The following is a 25,649-nucleotide window of genomic DNA, read 5'->3' as shown; positions in this document are numbered from 1 at the left end:
GCAGCGGTTTAGCGCCTGCCTTTGGCCCAGGGCGCGATCCTGGAGACCCGGGATCGAATCCCACATCGGGCTCCCGGTGCATGGAGCCTGTTTCTCCCTCTGCCTGTGTCTCTGCCTCTCTCGCTCTCTCTGTGTGACTATCATAAATAAATAAAAATTAAAAAAAAAAAAAAAAAAAAAAAAAAAAAAAGAAATAGCTAGGGGTTTTCCTGAATTCTGCAGGTGTTTCCTGGGTGAGTTGAAAGCTGAATATAAATAGATTGAATTGTAGATGAGGCAGTTCAAGTTCTTTGAGTTTTAGCTAAAGACTGCAGTTGTTTGACAATCAAATTTCCATGGAGATTAGTATTTAGTTCTTATTTCTTCACACATGAAAAACAAAATGGACATGCTATAAAACATTAAAAGAATCCATTTCTTTTCCTGTCATAGTCGCTATTAATCCTAGAATGAACTCTGTGATTGATACGGAGACAGGCCTCATTTTTATAAAATAACAAATTTCAGGGGTACCTGGCTGGCTCATTTGGAAGAGTGTGAGCCCCATGTTAGGTGTAGAGATTATTTAAATTTAAAAAATAAATACATAAAATGACAAATTTCAACAAAGTGGCTTTTTTTTTTTAAAGGACTTTATTTTTTTTAAGAGCAGTTTAGGGTTCACAGCAAAATTGAGAGAGAGATACAGAGATAACTCACTCCCAGCTCCCACACATGTATAGGCTCCCCCATTATCAACACCCCATCCACCAGAGTGCAGTTGAAGTACCTACATTGACACATCATAATTACTCAAAAGTCCATAGTTTACTCTTGGTGTTATACATGCTGTAGGTATGGACAATTGTGTAATGACATGTAGCCATTGTTACATCACACAGAGTTTTTTCACTGCCCTGAAAATCATCTGTGTTCTGCTTGCTCATCCCCACTGTCACCCCAGCATTCACTGATATTCTTATTCTCTCTGTCCATACTTTTGCCTTTTTCAGGATGTTATATAGTTGGACTCATAGAGTGTGTAGCCTTTTCCAGATTGCTCCATGTATTTTCATGGCTTGATAGCTCATTTCTATTTAGCACTGAATAATAGTCCATTGTCTGAATGTACCACAGTTTATTTATTCATTCACCTACTGAAGGGTATCTTGGTTGCTTCCAAGTTTTGCAATTATGAATAAAGCTACTATAAACATCTGTGTTTTTTGTGTAGACCTAAATTTTCAACTCCTTTGTGTAAATACCAAGGTTTGTGATTGCTGGATCATATGGTAAGAATGTGTGTGTGTGTGTTTTTTTAATGCGTTTCATTTTGTAAGAAACAACCAGATTGACTTCCAAACTCGCTATTACCATTTTGCATTTCCACAAGCAATGAGTGTGAGTTTCTGTTGCTTCTCATCCTCAACGATGTCCTGAATTTTGGCCATTCTAATAGGTATATAGTGGTATCTCTTTGATGTCTTAATTTCCATTTCCCTGATGCTATATGATATGGAGCATCTTTTCATATACTTATTTGCCATTTGTATATCTTCTTTTATGAAGTGTCTTTTAAGATCTTTGGTCTATTTTTTAAATCAGGTTGTTTGTTTCTTGTTGAATTTTAAGAGTTCGTCTATTTTAGATAATAATCCTTTATCAGGTGTGTCTTTTGCAAATATTTTCTCCCAGTCCTTTACAAAGCAGAAATTTTTAATTTTAATGAAGCCCAACTTATTATTTATTTCATGAGCCATGCCTTTGGCGATGTATCTAAAAAGATATCAGCATACCCAAAGTCAACTAGATTTTCTCCTGTGTTATTTTCCAGGAGTTATATGGTTTTGTGCTTTGCATTTTAGATTTGTGATCCATTAGAATTTAGTTTTCTGAAGTTGTAAGGTCTGCGTTCCATTTTTTTTTTTTTTTTTTTTGAGAGGGGGTTGTTTGTGTGTTTGTTTTGCATGTGGATGTCCAGTTATTCTAGCACCATTAACTGAAAAGACCATTTTGGCTATATTGTATTACCGCTATCATGTTCTTTGTCAAACATCAGTTTACTGTATTTATGTGGATCTATTTCTGGCTTCTCTGTTCTGTCTCATTGATCTATTTGTTTATTCTTTTACCAATACCACAGTGTCTTGATTACTATAGTTTTATAGTAAAGTCTGGAAGTCAGATAGTGTCTGTCCTCAAACTTTGTTCTTCAGGATTGTGTTGGCTAAAAGGAGTCTTTTGTCTCTCCACATAAACTTTATTTTTTTTTAAATTTTTATTTATTTATGATAGTCACACAGAGAGAGAGAGAGAGAGGCAGAGACACAGGCAGAAGGAGAAGCAGGCTCCATGCACCGGGAGCCCGATGTGGGATTCGATCCCGGGTCTCCAGGATCGCGCCCTGGGCCAAAGGCAGGCGCCAAACCACTGCGCCACCCAGGGATCCCTCCACATAAACTTTAAAATCAGTATGTCAATATCTATAAAATAACTTGCTGGGATTTTGATTGGGATGGCATTAAATCTGTAGATCAAGTTGGGAAGAACTGGCATCTTGACAGCATTGAGTTTTCCTAATCATGAATGTGGAATACCTTTTTACCTATTTAGTTCTTTGATTTTATTCACCAGAGTTTTGTAGTTCTCCTCATATAAATCTTTAGCATGTCTTGTTTCAATTTATACCTCAAAATGAGGGGTTTTTAAGGTAAATAGTATTGTGTTTATAATTTCAAATTCCCCTTGTTCATTGCTGGTGGTAACTTTTTATATTGTGTGCTTAATGTATTGTCCATAATTATACATCCATATATGCACATACTATTCATACGTATGCCAGGCTGTCGTGTAGATGATGGAGATGAAACAATGAAAAAATAGACAGGTTGGAGCTTCCTGGGAAGAGAGAGAAAAATGTCATGTAGTAACTGTGCTGAGCACCGTTAATTGTTAATGAAAGGAGGGGAGAATCCCAAGCAGAGGGCACAGACTTTGAGAAGTCTTGTGCTGGAGAGAGTCTGGCAGTTTTGAAGAACTGAAGGCCAGTGGTGTTGGACCACAAAAAAGCAAGGGGTGGGAGTATGGGGAGAGATGAAGCTGGAGAGGTGGGCAGGAGCTGTGTCTCTGTAGACCAAGGCTTGGGTCGGGGTGTGGGGACTGGGGTAGAGGAGACCATGGATGGTTACAACAGTCAATTTCAGAGACCTCTACGCAAGCTTCTCTTCCATCACCAGGTGCAAACAGGTGCCTTTCTCTCACAGCTCTCTCCTACATAGAAAGTATACACACACACTAGTGGGGAAGAACAAAACCACACTGAGATAGAGCCCAGGGCAGGGCCAGGCCCACTGTCCAGCTCTGGTCTCCCTTCACCATAGAGGTCTCACAAAGGGTGTCACTCATTCATGACTGGGCAAAAAGATCAATGTTCAGGTGTTTGTAGACTTTCAGCATTGTTCACAAAGATTGTAACCATAAATACAAATCTGTGACTGTCAAGCCACTCTATTATATGTGTGTGTGTATATATATATATATACATATATATATACATATATTTATTGGACAAATATAATCATAAAATGTTGATGTTTTGCATCTTGCCTTTTTCTTTTTTAAGATTTTTATTTATTTATTCATGAGAGACACAGAGAGGCAAAGGGAGAAGCAGGCTCCCTGCGGGGAGCCCGATGTGGGACTCAATCCCAGGACCCCAGAATTACAACATGAGTGAAAGGCAGACACTCAACCACTGAGCCATCCAGGTGCTCCCAACTTGCCTTTTTTAAATTAACAGAATCTTTTCATGTCAGTGCATATAGACCTACTTTATTCTTTTTTAGTATTCCATTGTATAGATGTACCTTAATCTGTTAATTATATATTACTATAGTTATATTAACCTTTTTATTAATGTAGATGTATATTAACCTTTGTGTCATTTCTAAATTTTTCACTTTTACAAACAATGCTGCAGAACAACTTTGGAAAGAATTATGTGTATTTTTTTAGTATCTCATGGGAAAAATATCTAGATATAGATTTTCTGAGTCATAGATATGCATATTTTATAAACTTTTGGTTTTATTTAAAAAGTAACACTTTTATATAAATATTGTGAAATATAGAAATACATACAGTACAAAATCAAAAGTTTGCCGCCTTCCCAGTTTGGTATGCATCCCTGAAATATATATTTTATGTTGTGAAAGAAATTACCAAGTTTCTCTCTAAAAACATTGCATCTTCTTATCTTCATCACCAATATATGAAAACACCTGATTGTCTACTTTCTTCCCAACCCATATTAACAACCCTTTCAATCTTTTCAAATTCAGTACACAAAATTTTAAATTGTATCTTAAATTTGAATTTTTTTAAAGCATTAATGAGATTGGACATCTTATGTTTAACTTTTTTTAATGGTGCTTCTGTGATTTGTGTATTCTTTTTTTTTTTTTTTAAGATTTTATTTATTTATTTATTCGAGAGAGAGAGAGAGAGAGAGAGAGAGAGGCAGAGACACAGGCAGAGGGAGAAGCAGGCTCCATGCAAGGAGCCTGACTTGGGACCCGATCCTGAGACTCCAGGATCAAACCCTGGGCCGAAGGCAGGCGCCAAACCGGTGAGCCACCCAGGGATCCCCTGCCTATTATTTTCTTTTGCCTATTTTGCTACTGGGTTGTTTATTTTTTTCTTATTTAATTTGTAAGAGTTCTTTATAATTAAGGAAATTAGTTTGTTACAAATTATTTTGGCCAGTTTGTATTTTGACTTTGTTTATGATGTATTTTGCCACCCAGAAGTTTTTAAATTTTCTGTAAACATTTTTTTTTGGCTATCCTTTCTTCCAAATGTAGGGCCTAGGCCACCTTTTGTAGCTCCTTTTAACAGCTAAAATTCAGGTAAAAGGATACTTTAAAAAAAAAAAAAAAAAAAAAAGGAGGGGCTGATAGGATAAGGAGGTATCCTAGAGCCCAAGAGTAAACACTTCAGTTCAGAAGCAGGCCAACAGGATTTTTTTTCTTAGGTGACTCAACAGCCTATGAGGTGTCCTGCTCATTTGCCCTCAGACTTGGCTCACTACAGGGTCTCCCCTACACCCTGGCTCCTACCCTCTCCCTGCTCTTTACTCCCAGGTCTCTTATTTCCAGGGCCAAGAATCTCCCCTCTAGCTCCCATCATTCATGAGGCTGTATGACTCCCAGTCCCTCCAGCGCAAGCCCCATTTGTCTAATATGAATGACGTTTTGGAAGCAGTTATGTGTATATTAGATTAATCCTGTCTACAGACATGCATAATTGGGGGAGGGGAGAATAATTAATCACAAGCAGAAGTTGTACAAGATGTTCTTTCAATCAGGTTTAAAGAACTTCCAATTAGAACTAAGCTATTAGAAACATTGGTCACTTATTACTCTGCTTAAAAACCTTTAATGAATTCCAGTCTTCTGCAGTATAAAGGTCAAACTGCCTAGCATGGCATGTGAGTTCTTTCACATCCTGGTCTTAACCTATTTTTTTTTCAGCACTATCATGAGCACTTTGATTCCTCACATATTTATTAACTAGTACTGCCTAACAGGTATTGTTCTAGATTCAGGAATTAATGGTGTCCCCTTCTCTTAACAGGGGTTTCAGGCTAGATGGAGAGACACATAATCCCAGGAAAACAAAGCAGGGTGGCCACAGGGTGGCCAGGGAGGACTTTTTTGAAAAGGGGACATTTAAACTGAGACCTGAGGTGTGAGAAGGAACCAGCCTTAAGGAGAGTTGGGGATCAGGGGAGGATGCTCTGGGCAGTGGGCTCAGTAATAGCCTTTGAAGTTAGAGTTTGGGGGTGTCCTAGGCTGACACAGTGAGAACTCAGAATTGAGAAGATGCTAGTGAGGTGATACTAAACCCGAGGGGGCAGGAACTAAAGCACACAGTGCGTTGTAGATATAGTAAAAGAATACAGATGAAGCACAATGAGGTCTTTAAATTTGGAGGTAGGATGGCATAGGGGTAGTGACAATACCATGTTATGGCCTTTAAACTTTATCTCATTTATCTGGGTAACTACCCTTTGATGTACATATTATTTTTATTGAAGTATAGTTAAAACACAATGTTACATTATTGGTTTCAGGTGTACAACATAGTGATTGGACAAGTCTTCGTGTTATGCTATGCTCACCACAAGTGTAGCTACTATCTGTCACTCTACAGCCCAATTACAGTACCATTGACTATTGACATATGTATTATTAATAACCAGTTTTATGAATAAGGATCCTGAGAGAGGAAGTTGGATAATTTTCTCAAGGTGACGCCATTGCAAAGTGTTGGAGTCACTGGGTCTGTCTGACTCCAAAGCCCATGCTCTTAACCTTGACTCTGGATTCTACACTGTCTAATTGCTTTATTTTGTAAGTGAGAAAATTGAAATTCAAAGAGATTAAAAATATGTTAGAATGAGTAGGAGGATGTGAGGCACTGTTCAAAAAAAATTGAACCTTTCCATCTGGAAAGATAAAGAATGAACTTTTTATCTAGTGAAAGCTCAGAAAGCTATGAAGCACATGAAGAGGGCAACGTGGACTTCATTACATAAATAAGAACTCAGAGGCATTTTTTTGCAGCTCAAAGAAGTAGTTATAGGTAAAAAAAAAGGAAGTACTTTTTACACAATGGACAATAAATATATGAAGCTGATTATCCCAGATACAGATTGAAAGTTAAGTAAATTTAGAGTAACTTTTATGAAGGCTGTACAGTGAGTTAGCTAGACAAAACCTCTTTTGTATAAAGAGCACTAAAATATCAATGAAATTTTCTGTAATAAAAACTTAAATAAGAATATTAGGAAAAATTAGAAAGGGGAAATTAACTCTGTATGATAAAAAATGAAAACAGTTTTAGGTGTGTGATAATTTTGCAATATTCAAAAATTTTAGTTGTGTATTAAGAAATAAACTCATGGATTTTTTTTTAAGGATTTTATTTACTTATTCATGAGAGACACAGAGAGGCAGAGGCATAGACAGAGGGAGAAGCAGGCTCCCCAGGGGGAGCCTGATGCAGGACTCAGTCCCAGGACCCAGGGATCATGACCTGAGCCAAAGGCAGAGACACTCAACCACTGAGCCACCCAGGTACCCCTCATGAATGTTTTTTTTTTTTTTTTTAATTTATTTATTCATGAGAGACACAGCCAGAGGGAGAAGCAGGCTCCATGTAGGAGCCTGATGAGGGACTTGATCCTGGGACTTCAGGATCACACCCTGGGCCAAAGGCAGGCGCTAAACCGCTGAGCCACCCAGGGATCCCTGGATTTTTTTAAATGAGAAGCAGTGGTTGTGGGGGGATAGAAGGAAAGAATATCCTTCCTCACTTACCGTAGACAGAAATTCTAATTGACAGGGAGATTCATCTCAGTCTTCTAGAAGGGTGTGGTCAAGTCAGTGCTAGGATACAAGCTTGACATCTGAATAAAAGACTGAGGGGCACAAGTTCTGTCAGAACTTCAGTTTGCCTGTGCTGCATTTATCTTTCAAAATATTCTCTCAGCATATACAGTTGAAGTAGTTTTTGCTCAAAAACAGATGTCCTTTCTTTCATAAACTATGAGAGTTTTCTACCTAAAATCTAGCGGAAGTTGATTTTGATGTTTCTGTTATCCCTTTTGTCCTATCAGTTCCTCTCAGTCCTGTTGAGAACTCAAACCAGTCAGTTTGGATGGTCTTCTTTGTCAATTCAGTAATACTATTTTGCACCTTAGGGCTGTCACACTTGAGGGAAAAGAGTGTACTCTTGTTCTCTCTAGAAGTTTGGGAATTGTTGAGATAGTGCTTTATAACCTCAATATCTACTTTTTTCTGCTTCTTGGTTCTCTAGTAATTGTCTCATCATGCTGAAGGCACAAGCATCACTTGTGCAACTCTCCTCTTCTTTTAGGGTAACTCTGGGGCCACCTGCCTCGTTGGTGTTTAGCATCCATTTAGTTGTGCTTTCTATATATCAAATGAACCCTGTGGCCTTATATAATTAGCCTAACCTGTTGTATATGCATTTAAAAATATTAATGCTACAAAATGAAAATTGTAGGTTTTGTTTGAACAATTTTTATGGGGATTCTGTTGATCAAAGTCTACTCAAGCTTTAGGCAGAGGGATAGGTAGTACGTAAGATATAAATGTGAACACATTTTATGAACCTTAGAAGCTCTTCATGTTTAAGCATGTTCTCTTCGTTTTTGAAGTATCCTCCTTTTTATTTTTTTTTATTTTTTTATTTTTTTAATTTATGATAGTCACAGAGAGAGAGAGGCAGAGACATAGGCAGAGGGAGAAGCAGGCTCCATGCACCAGGAGCCTGACGTGGGATTCGATCCCGGGTCTCCAGGATCGCGCCCTGGGCCAAAGGCAGGCGCCAAACCGCTGCGCCACCCAGGGATCCCTATCCTCCTTTTGAGAAATGTTGTTTCATTTGGGCAAACCAGCTTGAATTTGAAGTGTGGATGACTGGGTTATTTTTTTCCACTCATGCTTGTAGTTGGGTAGCTAATTAAATTATTTTCAAATCTCTTTCTTGCTTCTGTCTTGACTGGCTTTCTGCATAACATTCCTTCACATTTCCAATCTGTGGAAGCTCTGTGGCTCCTACAGACTCATCTATTCATTTATTCATTCACTCAACAGACATCTTCTTGAGCATCTATCTGCTAACTATTGGGCCAGGAATGGAGGCGAAGCCAGTGGATAAATCACAGATCTGGTCCTCAAGGAAGTTTCAACTAGTTAAAGAGACGGGCATGTATAAATATAATAATAATGGAATGTGGCAAGTACATAGAGATAAAAACCAGATATTGTGGATGGTCCAAGTGGGAGCTCCTGCCTTTACATGGCGGTCCAGGAAAGCTTCCTGGAGGTCATGACACTGAAATTGAGTTTTTAGAGTGGGTTGTTCATGAGAGACACCTAATTCTGGGAAATGAACAAGGGGTAGTGGAAGGGGAGGTGGGCGGGGGATTGGAGTGACTGGGTGATGGGCACTGATGGGGGCACTTGGCGGGATGAGCACTGGGTGTTATGCCATATGTTGGCAAATTGAACTCCAATAAAACAATTAAAAAAAATAAAGTGGGTTGTATTTTTAAAGGTCTGCCTTATTCAAGAAAGGTTATAAAAGTTTCTTTTGACAAAGGTTTAATAATTAGAAGAAAAAAAACATCAGAGACATAAAGTCAGAGGTATGGGTAAGAACAATGTATATAATAATGATCCGATATATTTACTCAGTTTTGAAATACACATTGTTTTTTCACATTAGGAATGCATTTTATCATTGATGGTGTCTTAGATTTGATGAAATAGGATGTTCATTTATTCAGTAGATGGTTGTTGGGCGTCGATTGCGGATCAGACACTGTGTTTAGCCTTGGGTATCAGTTTTGAGCAAAATAAATACAGTCCCTGCCCTCATAGGCACCCAGTAATGCAAGACCTTAGGGGATTATATGAATGCTTTATCCTGAGTTATTAAGGGTTTTAAGCAAGGGTGAGACATTAGCATATTTTTCCATTTCAAAACGACCACTCTAGGGCAGCCTGGGTGGCTCAGCGGTTTAGCACTGCCTTCAGCCCAGGGCATGATCCTGGAGACCCAGAATCTAGTCCCATATTGGGCTTCCTGCATGGGGCCTGCTTCTCCCTCTGCCTGTGTCTCTGCCTTTCTCTCTGTCTCTCTGTCTCTGTGTGTCTCATGAAAAAATAAATCTTAAACAAACAAACAAAAACGACTACTCTGGCTGCTGAATTGGGAATGTGGGAGAGACTTGATAAGAGAGTGTTTTCAGCATCAGAGTAAGATTATGATGCTAGGACTTGGGTGTTGGCAGTGGAGGTGGAGAGAGATGGATTGAAGTTAGTTGTATGTTAGAGGTAGGACTTAATGATGGATTAGATGCAGGAGAGTGTAGGAGAGTATCCGTTTTCTCCCAAGAGCATCTAACTAGCTGGGTAGAGATGCCTATTACTGAGATGTGAATACTACAGGAAGGACAGATTTAAAAGTATGTGGAAACAAAGACTTCTGTTTAGGGCTTGTTAAATTTAAATACCTATAAGACATCTAAATAGAAATCTTAGCTAGTTATATGGGTCTATGGATTTGGAGTTCAATGGAAAGAACTGGGCTAGAAGATAGAAATATGGGAAAAAATTGGTATTTAAACTCATGAAGGAATAAAAAAAATAAACTCATGAAGGTGGGTGGAATACAGTATAAATATAAAAATGGTGATTTCTAATAATATTAATATTAATGAAGAAGATACCTGATATTTATTGCCTTCTATGTGCTAAACACTGTTCTGAATACTTTACATATATTAACAGATGTAATCCTTATGATATGGGACACCTGGGTGGCTCAGCAGTTGAGCGTCTGCCTTTTGGCCAGGGTGTGATCTCGGGGTCTGGGATCGAGCCTCACATCAGGCTCCCTGCATGGAGCCTGCTTCTCCCTCACCTGTATCTCTGCCTCTCTCTCTTGCTGTGTCTCTCATGAGTAAATAAATAAAAATGTTTTTAAAAAATCCTTATGATAACTCCAGTTAGTAGGTGTTATTGTTACTCTCATTGTCAGTGAGGCACAGGAACACCTCAGAGCTAGTAAACAATAACATCCAAATAGTCTAGTCCTATAGCCTGAACCCTTAATACTATATTAGAAGAAAGAACAGAGCCAGCTCAGGGATCTGGGCAATTCCAATATTTAGAGGTAAGACAGAGAAGCTGGATCTGGCACAAGAGACTGAAAAGGAGTGATAGAGAATGATTTGAGGGAACCGTGAAGATGGGGTATCTCAGAAACCAAGTAAAAAAATGTTCCAGGTATGCGCTAAGGTCAGTGTCAAAAGCTGCTGAAAGGTGGGTGCTTAAAGGACACATAGGCATGAAGTGGTTGATGAGGATGGGGGAGGGGTTTCCCAGATTTGGGAAGTAAAAGAGATAGGGGAGAACCGCATGGTGCTTGCAGTTGTTAGAGGCTGAAGGACAAGCCAGGAATGATGAGAGATGAGCCTGGAGAAGTTGGCAGGGACTAGATTATGAAAGACCTGTAATGTGTCCCAAGTTAGCAACAGACCATGATCTTAGCCAGAGGTGTCTGTCCCCAAAGCTGGGAGCAAAACAAAGGGAGCCACCTGTTATAAATGGAGGGAACTGCATACCGATGTCTACTTAACTATATTGTCTCATATAGTTTATATGCTGTCTGATTCCTTCAAAATTTATCTCTTTGAGACATTTGAGATTTAAAAATTATCCATGACTTCTTTCAGCACCAAATCATTTATCAAAATGATAGATGTTCTGTGTGGGAGGAAGACCTCTATCTATCCAGAGGCCTATACATATTTAACATGACCCTGTATACTAGTCTCTAAATTGGGAGCAAGTGTTGAAAATGGTAGGAAGGTGTGAGTTTTGCTTAATTGGGCAACTTTGGTCACAATCAGGAGAAAGTGATTTATTTGGATTACATTGATCTTATTCTTCCTTGTACATTCTAAGCATCTTGAACTTCAGGATCATCTTGGGTTTGAATCCTGTCTCTGTTCTGTCACTTATTAGCTGAGTGACTTTGGGACCAGTTATTTAACCTCTCTCAGACTGTTTATTGAATGAGGAACCTCTTTAATAACAATTATAAAGATTATTGCAAGAATTAAGTAAAAGGAAAGTGAAACAAAGCATAGCGAAATAAGGGCCTTGTGATGAAAATGATCAATATGTTTCCTTTCTTTGTTGGTGATTGTATTTTACTTTTATTTTACTTATTTAAAAATTTAAAATTTATCCTCAAATACCATTAGCTAATTATAGATGAAAATAGTTATTTTTTCTTGATGCACATATTAAGACTGCACTTGTAAAGTGAGACCTACTTCCAAAAATAATCTTTACAGAGATGTTAAAGAACTACAGTGTCTAAAAATATTCATTCCAAAGCTCTGCCATCTCATATAAAATTCTAGAAAAATAAGATTATTTAAGTTTTGCTCTTGATGGTAACAAAACATATCCAATAATTTGAAGAGTTCTTATTTTCTTCATAAGTTTAAAATAATTTCAATACCTGCTAGAAACTGACAAATTCAATTTACTTTTAAACCATGCACATTTCACAGCACATGCTGGGTAACTTCAAGAGTAACAAAAATAAAAAATCATAAATCAACCTTATCATTTTGTTCATTTATAGAAGTAAGTGAAGCTGGAATCATTCACCTATTAAAATTTTAGTCTTTAGCATCCTCAGATGATTTTTTGCTATTATTTCCTAAACTTATTTTTGGCAGAGCCTCATTCTCTGGTCAGAGCCAGTTGGAATACTGCAGAATGGATGCCATGCTGATTACTGTGGCTTTGACACATTATCATAGATGAGACATTCTTAAGTTTCACCTGATGACATGGATCAGTTTAATAGCTGTTTTGAGTATGATACCAAGAGAAACAGTTTTGGATGGAGGAGGGGAGTTTCCTCTTAATAAGATCTGTATTAACAAGGGGGAAACATGGTAAAGTGGAAAGAACATTTGGCTTTTAGAATAAAGATTTGAATCATAGCTCTACCTACTATTAAGGTCTGAGCCTCAATATCTGTTAAAATGGGTTAGTAAGGTTAGTGAGGTTATGGTTAAATGGGTTAAAATGGGTTAGTAAGGTTAGTGAGGTTATGGTGATGATCGGATGAAATTATAGATGTAAAATATCTAGGCCTCTACTGACAAAGAAAAAATGCTCTCATTCCTTACAATCTTCATCAAGTTCCAGAAAGCAAGGTTGGTGTTTGTCATTTCCCTCACCAACAGCATTGTTATGGAGCTCCAGCAGGGGCACAGAACATGTTTGCCCTTCACTTCCAGTCCTACCCAGGATGCACCGTGTGTTCACCCCCGGCCCATCTCTTCTCTTTCCTGCCATTTTAGTGTGACCCCTTATCCTGCTGTAATGCTCTGGTTTACCTTTCTTCCTGTCTGTTTCCCCCACTTTGTTGCTCCAGCAGATGGCTGGTGGAAGCTGTGGTCACAATACTTCCTTCACCTTCTGAGTGAGGAATCTGTGGTAGGGTTGGGAGTGCAGAAGTCTGTTCTAGAAGTGAGGAGTAGCTTCCACTTTAAACATATGAATCATGAAGGGATGGAGGCATGAGTTTGTGTGATGGGGAAGAAGAAAGAATATTTCATTACTTCTTTACTCCCTACATGCCTGGCTCTTTGCTTTCTATCATCACATTGTGATTTCCTATGTAACTCAACCATCTAATGTTGCTCGCATTTTTATTTCTGGAACTTATAGACCCTTCTAGAAGATTTTGAGACCTTTTGCTAGTATTTCTTTTAGTCTACCGTCTTAGGGTACAATGTCTGAGGCCAAGAACATTCTTATAACAAAGGTTCATTCACAAATTATTATAGGCAGGCCCTGTGTTAAGTGCTGAAGAGACAAGGATAAAGAAGATATATTCCTACCTCCAAGGAGCTCACGGTTGCTGCAGCGCTATTAGGCACGCAAAGTTTTCATTTAGTGGGATAAGAATTCTAGTGAAGATTGTATGAAGTAATGGGGACATTGAGAATGGAGTGCCGAAGGTGAGGAACGGCTTTTAAGAGGAGATGGGTGGTACTTTAACAAAGACATGAAGGATAAATAGGAGTTTGCTGGCTGAAAAAGGGAGGGATTGTGTTTCAGATCTATATATATATTTCCACCATCTGGAACACAATCTATATGCATAATATACATATATGTAATATATGTATATATGTGCATGTGTGTATATGTATACATATGTATATATGTGCATTATGTGCTTTAGGGTAGTAGTACTTGATTTTTTTTAATTTCTATTTGTTAAAGATTTTATTATTCGTAGAGATGCAGAGAGAGAGAGAGGCAGAGACACAGGCAGAGGGAGAAGCAGGCTCCACGCAGAGAGCCTGACGTGGGACTCAATCCAGGGTCTCCAGATCACGCCCTGGGCTGCAGGCGGTGCTAAACTTCTGCGCCACCGGGGCTGCCCGATTTTTTTTTTTATACCAAAACATACCCTAAGGGTTATATGAGTTACTTAGTAACCATGTAAGTATCAATGTTAGTATAGAATTTAGAGGAGGGGCTGTTGATAATTCAGGATTTTTCTCCTGCTTCAGTTCATATCCTAGGAGGACACTTATTATTTGTCATAGCCTTGTTTAAATTGTCACATAAAGCATTCATTTTTGTAGACATTCAGGAACCAAGGCAGATCCTATGTTGTCAGGCTGCTTATGGTTTAATGGGGGAGCTAGGAAAGATGTGCACATGTGCTGTCTGAGAAGTGAGTAATGTATGTGGGAGTTTGGGAGAGGGGAGAGAATCACATGGGTCAGATTTTTGGGGGTTCCAGGGACTGATCATTTGCTCTATTAGTGCTGTCAGTCTTATTCCCAAAGTGTCTGATGCTTCAGAAAAACTGCTCTTGGGGCCCACACCTCAGAATTCCTTGACTGACAAAGTGCAAGTTAGCGAAATTTCTAGTGAGTCATCTGCATTAATCAGGAACCTCTTGAATGTTGCAAGAGGACACAAAAAGAAAGATGACTGGTACCTCTTTACATTTGCAGGGATAGGCATAATCCCTAAGAAGGTAGGAGGGCCATGCTAGGCTGAGCTGGCACTGCCTGTGCCCCTCGTTGAAAGTGCCAGTGCAGGCATGTCCCTCAAACCCACCTTTCCAGTGCTCTTCTTCTTCTTTTTTTTTTTTTTTTAAATTTTTATTTATTTATGATAGTCACACACACACAGAGAGAGAGAGAGAGAGAGAGAGAGAGAGAGAGGCGGAGACATAGGCAGAGGGAGAAGCAGGCTCCATGCACCAGGAGCCCGATATGGGATTCGATCCCGGGTCTCCAGGATCGCGCCCTGGGCCAAAGGCAGGCGCTAAACTGCTGCGCCACCCAGGGATCCCTCCAGTGCTCTTCTATTGGACTCTGTCAGTATTTCCTCCTCATTGCCAGGCAGGCCCTACTAAACTGTACTACAGAAGGACAGATGGTTTGATTTTCCTTGTAAGCTATTATGCAGCTTAAATCTGTGCTAGCATTATTTACTCAGATTTTGCCTATCATCATAAAATTTAGCCCATCTCTCTTTTGTCCTTACTCACCTTTCTAATGAGGTGTTCCTTTGAATTGTCATAAATCTTCTTTGATATGTTTACCTTTTAATATTATCTCTTTTAAGCCTCTTAATCTTTTCTTCATCTCCTATAGTTTTTTGGCTTTGGTTACAGTACCTCAGGTCCTACTAAATTTTTGCTTTCCCTTCTCCTATTGGTTCCTACAGCAATGTTTACTCTGCCTACTACTTCAAGGATCTCTCTTGGTCTCTGACTCCTGTCCCATCTCAACTGTGTTTTGTGGCCTCAGGAAAAATCCTGAGGTAGGCCTCTGAAGTTTGCCTCTGCTGCTTCTCCTCCCAGTTCTCCCATCTTTTTTCCATACCTTATCCTACCTCTGTCTTAAATTACATCAACACAGATGTGCTGCTCATCAACCATGGGCAAGGATCTTGACCAACCTTATAGAGGATTCCAAAATGGCCTTAAGGAGTATGTAACCTGGTGTGGGAGGTAGATAGATCCATAAATAACTAAAATAAGGTCTGAGGTATTATAAATGAGATTTTTGAGGGACAAAATTAGAGTAGTGTGAGTAGGAGAAGGGAATGAGGAGCCTTGCAGGAGAGTCTCACCCTCTACTAGCTAGTGATGACACAGCAGAGTTGCATGACATTGGCCCCTCCCTTGTCTTGCTGGGAGCTGTGTCCAGTCTGATTCACTTTGGCTAGGGTTATCTTTTTCCTAACTGCTCTGTTTTCCCAGGAAATCCTGAACAGACTTAGTGGGTATGTGTGTCCACTCCTGTTTCTGACTCTGTCTGACTCTTGCTGTCGTGTTCCATTTCCAGGTTTCTCATAAGATCTTGGGGCCTTGTCTTCCCGCTGCAGTCTTCTGGCAGTCTCTTGCCACTGGCTGTGGCTGGACAAGTTCAGTCCTATTTCTCAGGGCTGCTATGTGTATCCTTACTGGGGACCTAGGGAAAAAGTAGAAGGTAGGGTTGGAGGTGACAGAGGCAATAAGAAGGGGGCATTGTCAGGTTGGAATTTCTCTCGTTTTTAGCAACTAAGGCATATATGTATATGCTTTATGTGTGTGTGTGTGTGTGTATATATATATATTATATTTATGTATATAAGTTGCTGGGAAAAAATATTTATTTATTTATTTCCCAGACTGACCCAGTTCCAGTATAGTTGTTTTTGCAGAGTCACCAATCTCCTCGGTTAAGATGGAAAAGAACCATAAAAAGACAATGGTAATAATAGACCGAGTTCTGACCTATTTCTCCTTGGATACTTTCCCAAGAGATAGAGATAGGATAATGGGGAATTTGGTTATCAGGGTGATGTTTGATGTTTAAATATCTTGCCCGTGGTGAGTGTTAAGGGTCTTGGCCTCTCTGTGCTATCTCTAAGTGTTGCTAGCTCTTGGAAATCTAGCCTTTGGCAAAGTATGCACTCAAAGTGTTTCCAAAACACTTGTGGAAACCTGAGCCAGAACTTGGTATTGTTAAATAACAGGAAGGTGTTTCTTTCTAGGTTTAGTTGAAAATATCCTCATATTTAGAGCAGGTCAGTCATGCTTCTGCAAATTCACTTGAACCCATTTTGCTTTTTGTGCTTTCATCGTCAAGATGATAGGTCACTTCATGTCTCTGAATCTCATATATTGCATATCTCTCCTGGAACCAGTCAATCCTTCCAGAGAAAGTTATGTAAATACTGGCTTTCTAAAGTGAACTTCAGAGTGGGAGCCGCTGGTACACAGAAATGTTTCTTGAATGAGTAAAATTTTAGTAACCTTTAGTAAAGGTTTAGTAACCTCTAGTGAATTTAGTAACAGCTATTACTCAGCTAATGGACTGTGCATCTGGGACAGAAATTATAAAACAAATTTCTGTAGCATATTTGACATAGCATTAGTAATCATTTTTTATGGAATATACACTTGGTAACAATCTCAACCTGTATGCATATATTGATTTATGCTTTTCACAAGGTTTCTTTGTATGAAAGCCCTTGAGATGATCTAAATGAGTACTGCTATAATCCCCATTTTACAGATGCCTGAAATAAAGGCTAAGATGCTAATATGGTACTCCTGGGAATTAGACTTTATAACATAGTTCAGTACTCTTTCTTTGCAAACTGTTCAGACAAGTTTTTATAAATCTAATAATAAGAGAAAAGTAAAGAAATCACAAGTTTTCTTTACCATACAAATTCTATTCAATTTAAGAAGATACCCTTTATTTTGAGATTCTTCCATTAAATACTAAGTGCCCAGCTGTGAAGTGGCTATGTACGTAGACACTTGATGTAGTATTGAACAAGGCAGACATGGAGCTTTATTCAAATGGAGGAGGAGAAATAAAAAAAGAAAATAAACAAGCAATCATAGAACAGTGAGTAAGTACAGGTAATAATAAGAGCTTGAAGAAAATAAAATAGAGAAAGGCTGGTGGTGGTGATATTTTTATATGTGATATACTCCTGAAAATGAGCTTCAAGGTTTAATGTACATAAAGAGAGATTCCTTCCTGAGGAATCCAAGCAATCATAAAACATTTCTTCGGTTTGGTGTTTGGAGGACTCATTCATGTTAATGTATATTTTTCTTTTTCTTCAAAATTGACCCAAAGCCTCAAATTGGCTTAAGTCCAGAGAATGTCTAGTTGAGGCTAAAGATTTGCTGGTTCAGGAAGCCCTGATGATTGATTACCATACTTCTTTCATGATATTAAGGTTCTGAGAGCCAAACTTACTGCTAATCAGATATACCATTTCACTTTTCTTTATATAATAATGAAGGCAAAATACTAGACAATATTGCTTTCTTAATTTTTTTTTCAATTGGCAGCAGAGCTTTCTTCAAAGGAAATTCCAGATGCCCAGTCCATAAAACAGCTGTGGCTCCAGGTCACAAGCTTATTCTCCTCTTTTCCACACCTTAATGGTCCCTAAGGAATACTTGAGAAGTCACCAAGTCTTTGCAGAACACAGGATGAAAACCACAACCAAAGATTCAAATTGTAAATCCTGCCATAAAAAGAGAGCTATGTTGTTGAAGCTGGCAGAGCCGCTAATACCAGAGCTTCACATTCATGTTTTGACATTTTTAAAAGTTCAACATTCAGTGAAAAAATAGATTTATTTGTACATTTTTACTTAAAATTACATTTTCAGGTAGCATTTACTATGTAAAGCAAATTCAAACTTTAATTGTAGCTGTTTATTCAGAGTAACTTTTTTTCCTCCAATTTTTTTGAGATAGAATTGACATACAGCACTATATAAGTTTAAGGTGTAAAATAGAATGATTTGACTTACATGCAGTATAAAATTATTACCACAGTACAGAGCATATTTTTAATTTATTTATCGTCAACTGAATTTTATTTTTTTATTTTATTTTTACATTTTTTAATTTAAATTCAGTTTGCCAACACATAGTATAACACCCAGTGCTCATCCCATCAAGTGCTCTCTTCAGTGCCCATCACCCAGGTAACGGGCAGAGCATATTTTTTAAATAATATGGGCATGATGGTACTACTGGGACTAAAGTACTTTTCAACTACTAATTTAAAAGTTAAATTTCAGGGCACCTGGGTGACTTGGTTGGGTGTCTGCCTTCGGCTCTGGTCACGATCATGAGGTCCTGAGATCGTGCATCGGGGTCCCTGCTCAGTAGGGAGCCTGCCTCTTCCCCTCCCTCTCTCCCTCTGCCATTCCCACCACTTGTACTCTGGCTCTTTCTAGCTCTCTGTCAAATAAATAAAATCATAATAAACAAATAAATAAATATTAAATTTAATATTGGCCAAGATTTATTCTTCTGTAAATTGTTTCATTATAAGTAAGTCCATAATGTTTATAGATTGTTATAAAGTAATTGATTTGCTAGTTTAATTTTTTTTCTGTTTGTCTTCTAGTTTGCCAGAGTTTGGATACCTGATCCTGAGGAAGTTTGGAAGTCAGCAGAGCTGCTCAAAGATTATAAACCAGGAGATAAAGTCCTCCTGCTTCACCTTGAGGAAGGAAAGGTAAAAATTTTGCTTTTATTTGTTATCATTCGCATAAAGTGAAGGGAATTCAAAAGTGTGAGTTTGCTGTGGCATAGCTGACTTCAGCTGGAAGTTACGTTTTGAACTAATCTAATATTTATACTTAAATTTAAAAAAAGTAGCAAAATAGTAAATTCAATTTTCTACACCAGTGGGTTAATGAAAATGACAGAACTTTAAAAATCCATTATTGTGGTCTATGAATTTATTATGATTAGGTTTAGATTCATTTCTATTCCTCCCAAAGATATACCTGTTTATTTTGTTTAGGCTAGCATTAATTTCGTAGTGACTAAGAAAACATTGCTTAAGGAGCCAGTCTGAGATTTGATACTTGCTGGACCTAATCATTTGAAAAATATTTACTGACAAGCTATTATGCATAAAGCAGTTTGCCAGTAACTAGAAAAATATAAAACCAATTGTGTTTCTAATTTCTGTACTTTCCGTCTGCATTCATGGCATGGGTAGACACATCTTAGTTAAATACCTTTTTTTATTTCTCCACGGCACTTGACAAGGCATGCCATACTATTTTCTTAAAAAACTTTGTGACATTAATTTTTCCATAAACAATTTATAGTCTAGCCAAGGGAACTAGGAACAAATACATGAAAAGTTACATAAGACATAGAGTCTAAAGAGTAGTTCAACACCACAGTATTAAAGATGTCAAAAGATTATGATGAACTATTACCAAATGAGTAATACTATCCTGAGAGTTAGCATGTATTGAACACTTACTATGTGGTAGGCATAGTTCTAGGTGTTTTACTTGCTCTAACTCATTTAATCCTCACAACAGTCCTATGAAGTGGGGCTGTTGTTATTACCAGTTTATGAGTGAAGAAATGAGGGCTCAGAGGGATTGCTCAAGATTGTATAGGTATTAAGGGATGAAGCTGGGGTTTTAAGGCAGAAAATTTGTCTTCATTATTTGTGCTCATAACCACTCTGCAATGTTGTAAAGACAATAATGACTTTAGGATGCCTAAGAGAGAAATTTCATGATGAGCTGCTTTGTCAGGGAAGGCTTCAAGAAGAAAGAACAATTTTCATTGAATCTTAAAAGATAGATAGAATTTGGATTGACAAAGAGAAAGGGGGTAGACCCTTTGAGGTTTGGAATGTATTTTGGAGATAGTGAATATAACAAATTGATTGGAGCAAGAGATTTAGAAAGATGTGTGTTCTAGGTCTAGGCTTGCATATTAACGTACTTCCTGTATAGCATGTTAAGTGGCAAAAGGTGCTCTCTGACATCAATATTAGGTAGAGAAATAGATATATTTATGAATAGTATGGCATATGATATAAAAGCAAGGAACAAAAGTAGGACAGAGTGGGGAGTGGTCAGACAGTCTGGTGAAGGTAAGGGCTCAGGGAGGCATGGTCTGAAGAATGAGTAGACAAGGGGAAGTGCATTTCAGGAATCCAGAAAAGTACATGCAAAGGCAGAGAGGTATGCACAGTAATGTACATTTGGGGAACTACACAAGTTCCATGTTGTTAGGATATACAAGACTGGCAAGAGGTTGGGGGCTGGGAACCAGATCACACCTGGGGATCATCCTAAAACTCTTGGACTTCAAGTGGTATGTGATGGGAGGTGATTATAATATTTTTAAAAGAGGAAGGATGCTGGATTTGTGTTTTAGAAAGGACTCCTTGGTGGTCGCATGGAGGATGAATTTCAAGAGAGCAAAACAGAGGCAAGATTAGTTGGGAAGAAGGCAGGGAAGAATTAGGCCAGATTAGGAGGGCCGTGAATGCCAAATTAAATAATTAATTTATTCAACTACTCTGTGTTACGCACATTAGGCACCGTGAGCTATATTTTCTTAGGTTAATTCTCACAACAATCGTATAGGTTGGTAGGTAATATTATAACTGTTAAGGAAGCCAAGGCTTGGAGACATTAATTCCACCTGAGGTTGCATAGCCAGAAGTGGCTTTTGTGTATTGCAGGGATCAGTGCAAGTTTTAGTCAGTTTTGGGAAAGGACATAATATCCCTAACAGGCAGGAAGAAGTTGAGGGGCAGATGATAAATTCCTCTCCATTTAACATGGTTCATCCCAACCTGTTTTGAACATTTGAGCTCTGTATCTCTGCAATGTTAAGAAAAGTGACTTTTTATAAAACCAGCTGTTTATTCTCTACAATTAAATTTCATTTTTTTCCCTTTTTACTTGTCAGGTGTTATTTGCCCTTAATGCATAGTTGAGTAGCAATTTGCATGCCTGGCTTTGCCATAAAGCTGTATAACCTTGGCTTTAAAGTGAGTAGTACTTCTTAACTTTTGGAGCCAATTACCTCATTAAAAATCAAATGAAACTAAGGACTGTCTTTCCAAAAAATAATACACACATATATATATGTATTTATACATATTGACAAATACACATTTATACCTAATTTCAGGAGATTCTTGGACCTCTTAGGGTTCCCAAGTACTTACTACATGCCGTGATTTTTATCACACTCCTGTGAGCTATTTCTATTATGCCCTTTCTACAAATGAAGGATTCAGATTCAGTAACATACCCAACACCACAAAAGAAGTACCAGTTTCTGGATTTGAACCCAGGTTGACCTGACTCTAGAGCCAAGCTCTTTTTTTTTTTTTTTTCTAAGATTTATTTATTCATTCAGAGAGAGCGAAGAGAGAGGCAGAGACACAGGCAGAGGGAGAAGCAGGCTCCCTGCAGGAAGCCCGATGTGGGACTCCATCCCGGGTCTCCAGGATCACACCCCGGGCTGCAGGCGGCGCTAAACCACTGCGCCACCGGGGCTGCCCTAGAGCCAACCTCTTAACCATTCTTTAGTGCTCATTCACTTGTCACAGGTGAGGGATGGGGAAGAAAATGGTTATTTAAAGAAAGATTAAAAAGTTCTGGTTCAGGGGCATCTGGGTGGCTTAGTTGGTTAAACATCCTACTCTGTTCTCCTCGGGTCTGATCTCAGGATAGTGAGCTCAAGCCTTGTGTTGGATTCCACACTGATCATGCAGCCTGCCTAAAAAAAAAAAAAAGCAAAAACTTTTGGCTCAGTAACTGGGTTAAAAAAGTCTAAGCTTCTTAAACTATATTAGCAAAAAATTATAAATACAAGTTAATACATCTAGTGAAAAAGAAGACTTCCATTTCCAGCAGTTTCTGTAGCTTTGGAAGATGCCAGGAAAAGAATGCATTTAATAGCTGAGAAGAAAATCAGGAATAACAAATAAGCAAAATGCATAGACCTTTTTACTTTTATTGCCATGATTTATCCAGATGCTGTATCTTGTGCATTTTCAGGATTTGGAGTATCGTCTAGATCCAAAGACCAAGGAACTGCCTCACTTGAGAAACCCTGACATACTTGTGGGTGAAAATGACCTCACAGCCCTCAGCTATCTTCATGAACCTGCTGTGCTCCACAATCTCAGAGTCCGCTTTATTGACTCCAAACTTATTTATACATATTGTGGTAAGTATGTCTTGCTGTCTGAGTGGAATGAACTCTGTCCTCTGATGGACATAGCCATGGAAACATTGTGCGTGGGGAAAGAAGGCTGCAGTTGGATTTCCTCCTAGGGAGAAGATCACTTCAGAGTTATCAAAAAAAACTTCCCATGTTCATTAGCTAGTTGCGTATTGTGCTGAATAAGCTCTTTGAACTTATCGTCATTTTGCTCAGGAAAAAAGACAGAACTGGGCCCATATTTTGACTTTTCTTCCTCCTAAAGAAGTTGTCTGCCAAATTCAGTGAGTTTGCCAGTTACTTTCATCTCGTATGAAAACTGCTATTTGAAGAGTAGATGTCCAGAGACTTATCTCTGGTGCAGGTTTGAGAAGTTTAGTGTTCTCTTATTCTCAGTGCAGGACTGACGACTCACAGTAGCTGTTCTTGCTTGCTGCACTGGCCTGGGCCCCAGCTTGCTGTGGTATTAGCTGCCAGTGAGCCAGCTCAGCATCCTTTTTCTTTCTCTTAGAAGTGAAGCACTGTGTACTTTTTTGAGTTTTTTCCCCTTTTCCTTTTCTTGTCTTTCTCTCTTTTTTTTCTTAACCTTCATTTTTCTCTTGTCCCTGGCTCTTCTCAGTACTGACTTCCTATCTTTCTTTCCCTGATCATTCTCCCCTGGGCTCACGTCTGGGATTTCATTCATTTCCTTCCAAGTCTGTTTACTCCGTGTGACCAACTCAGCCACTCATTATTTCTTCCTTACTCCCCTGCTTTGGACAGAGACAGCTATCTTCTCTTCTTAAAAGAACTTACACATCTTATATCCTTGATACTGTTTTCTTCCCTGTCTATGAACCAAATATTTCTGTTCCTCAATTTTCACTTTTCTGTTTGTTTTTTTCTTGCACATACATTACCTTCTCAGTGAAGCCTTCCCTGCCTGCCACATCTAAGTCGTAAGCCCCTTCTCCCCTCCTTAGTTTCCATCTCCTTTCTCTGTTTAATTTTTCTCCTTTTTCCTTTCTACTATCTAACCTATAATATTTTTCTTATCTTAAAAAAATATATTTTTCTTATCTTGTTAATTGTCTGAATTTCCCACTAGAATATACAATCAATGAGGATAAAGATTTGTCTTTTTTCATTTATTGTTATAAATCTAGCACTCAGAAAAGACTTGATACATACTTGAAGCTATATAAATATTTGTTGAATGAAGGATTTCATTAATATACAACTACTATAAAATTTAAGGAAATACAAAAAAAGTATAAAAAAGGAAAAATAACTACATGTAATTTACTACTGAAAAATAACCAGTATTATGTTAACACATCCTGTATCTGTACATATGTGAGAGAGTATAAATAGGTATGAAATTGGAATCGGTCTGTATATACTTTTGTGTCATTTTTTCCTACAACATTTCATATTCTTTAAAAACATAATTTGTGGTAGTAGTATAATAGTCTGTCATACGGGTCTAACAAAATATTTGGTTACTCTTCCTTTATTATATATTTTGTTTCTACTTTTCACTCTCTTGAGTAAAAATATGATAAATATCGATAAATATCTTTATGAAAAATTTGCTTGAATATATGATTTCATTTGGATAAATTTCTAGAAGTGGAATTTTTTATTTAAATATTATGAAAATAGTTTTTATTTTTAAGAGTTTAGATCAGTGTTTATTTTTTTATTTTTTATTTTTTTAAAGATTTTATTTTATTTTATTTACTCATGAGAGATACAGAGCAGAAGAGAGAGAGGCAGAGACACAGGCAGAGGGAGAAGCAGGCTCCATGCAGGGAGCCAGACGTGGGACTCTATCCTGGATCTCCAGGATCACGCCCTGGGCTGCAGGCGGCGCTAAACCGCTGCGCCACCCAGGCTGCCCCTAGATCAGTGTTTAAATGGTGTTTAAGGGATCCCTGGGTGGCGCAGCGGTTTGGCGCCTGCCTTTGGCCCAGGGCGCGATTCTGGAGACCCAGGATCGAATCCCACATCGGGCTCCTGGTGCATGGAGCCTGCTTCTCCCCCTGCCTATGTCTCTGCCTCTCTCTCTCTCTCTCTGTGACTATCATAAATAAATAAATAAAAAAAAATTAAATGGTGTTTAAGTTAGGTCAAGGTATAATAGGCCCAGAGGCGAAGCCTGTAACATAGTTTGATCTTTAACAACTTGTTCAAGATTAATTGAGATTGAAATTTGTGTTAACTGTGGTCACTTTAGCAAGTTTGATATGTCCATTAATATATCATTGACTTCTTTTTTTGCTTTTACACCCCCCCCCCACAGGTATAGTCCTAGTAGCTATAAATCCTTATGAACAGCTGCCTATTTATGGAGAAGATATTATTAATGCATATAGTGGACAGAATATGGGTGATATGGATCCACATATCTTTGCGGTAGCTGAAGAAGCTTACAAGCAAATGGCCAGGTTGGTGAAAGCTCGATTTATTTTTTCATGACTCTTACTAGATGTGATAATTTCTTCTTTGCTGAGTCACAGTTATTTTAAAATACAGTGAAGAGCAACTGATAAATTATTATTAAATAAACAGCCTTGACTATTTTGGATGGTCTGCGTTATTAAAATAACTTCATATTTATAAAAGGATATGCAGTTTTAAAAACTGCCTTTGGAATCTCCTCCTGATCCTGTGACTATGCAAGGACAGATGTTATGTTTATAGATGAGAGGTCTTAAGGATTTGGTGGTATTAAGTGATGTGCCTACTATCCTTCAGCTAATGAGTGGCAGACTAGAAATAAAAGACCTAAGTAAAAGAAGAAATCTGTCAGTATGTTAGAGAATTAAACCTCAAGGAAACTGATTTAATAATGTTACTCTTATGATCTAGAGACCAGTGATCCTGAAGAGCATCAGTAAAATGTCTTTGGTATTAACCACGGAAGCCTAACATTTTAAGAGTAGAAAACCAGAGAAAAAAAACTACTTTCAAGACTAGATCATACTCTTAATAATGTA

General features: G+C 38.1%; 1 protein-coding gene across 4 annotated transcripts in view; it reads left to right on the top strand.

The window, feature by feature from the left end:
- The window catches only part of MYO5A (myosin VA), a 189,223-nt gene that overhangs the window by 43,867 nt on the left and 119,707 nt on the right, over window positions 1-25,649 (top strand). For all 4 annotated transcript variants that reach the window (XM_077881132.1, XM_077881135.1, XM_077881134.1 and 1 more), the window contains exons 2-4: window positions 19,073-19,183; window positions 22,503-22,674; window positions 24,953-25,097. In XM_077881132.1, the coding sequence (XP_077737258.1) occupies window positions 19,073-19,183; window positions 22,503-22,674; window positions 24,953-25,097 (428 nt within the window). The remainder of the gene's footprint in view (window positions 1-19,072; window positions 19,184-22,502; window positions 22,675-24,952; window positions 25,098-25,649) is intronic.

The sequence above is a fragment of the Canis aureus genome, chromosome 32 (genome assembly GCF_053574225.1).
Source record: "Canis aureus isolate CA01 chromosome 32, VMU_Caureus_v.1.0, whole genome shotgun sequence".
Classification (NCBI taxonomy): Eukaryota; Metazoa; Chordata; class Mammalia; order Carnivora; family Canidae; genus Canis; species Canis aureus.
Note: the sequence above shows the minus strand (reverse complement) of the source record. Positions and strands in the feature narration are given on the sequence as shown.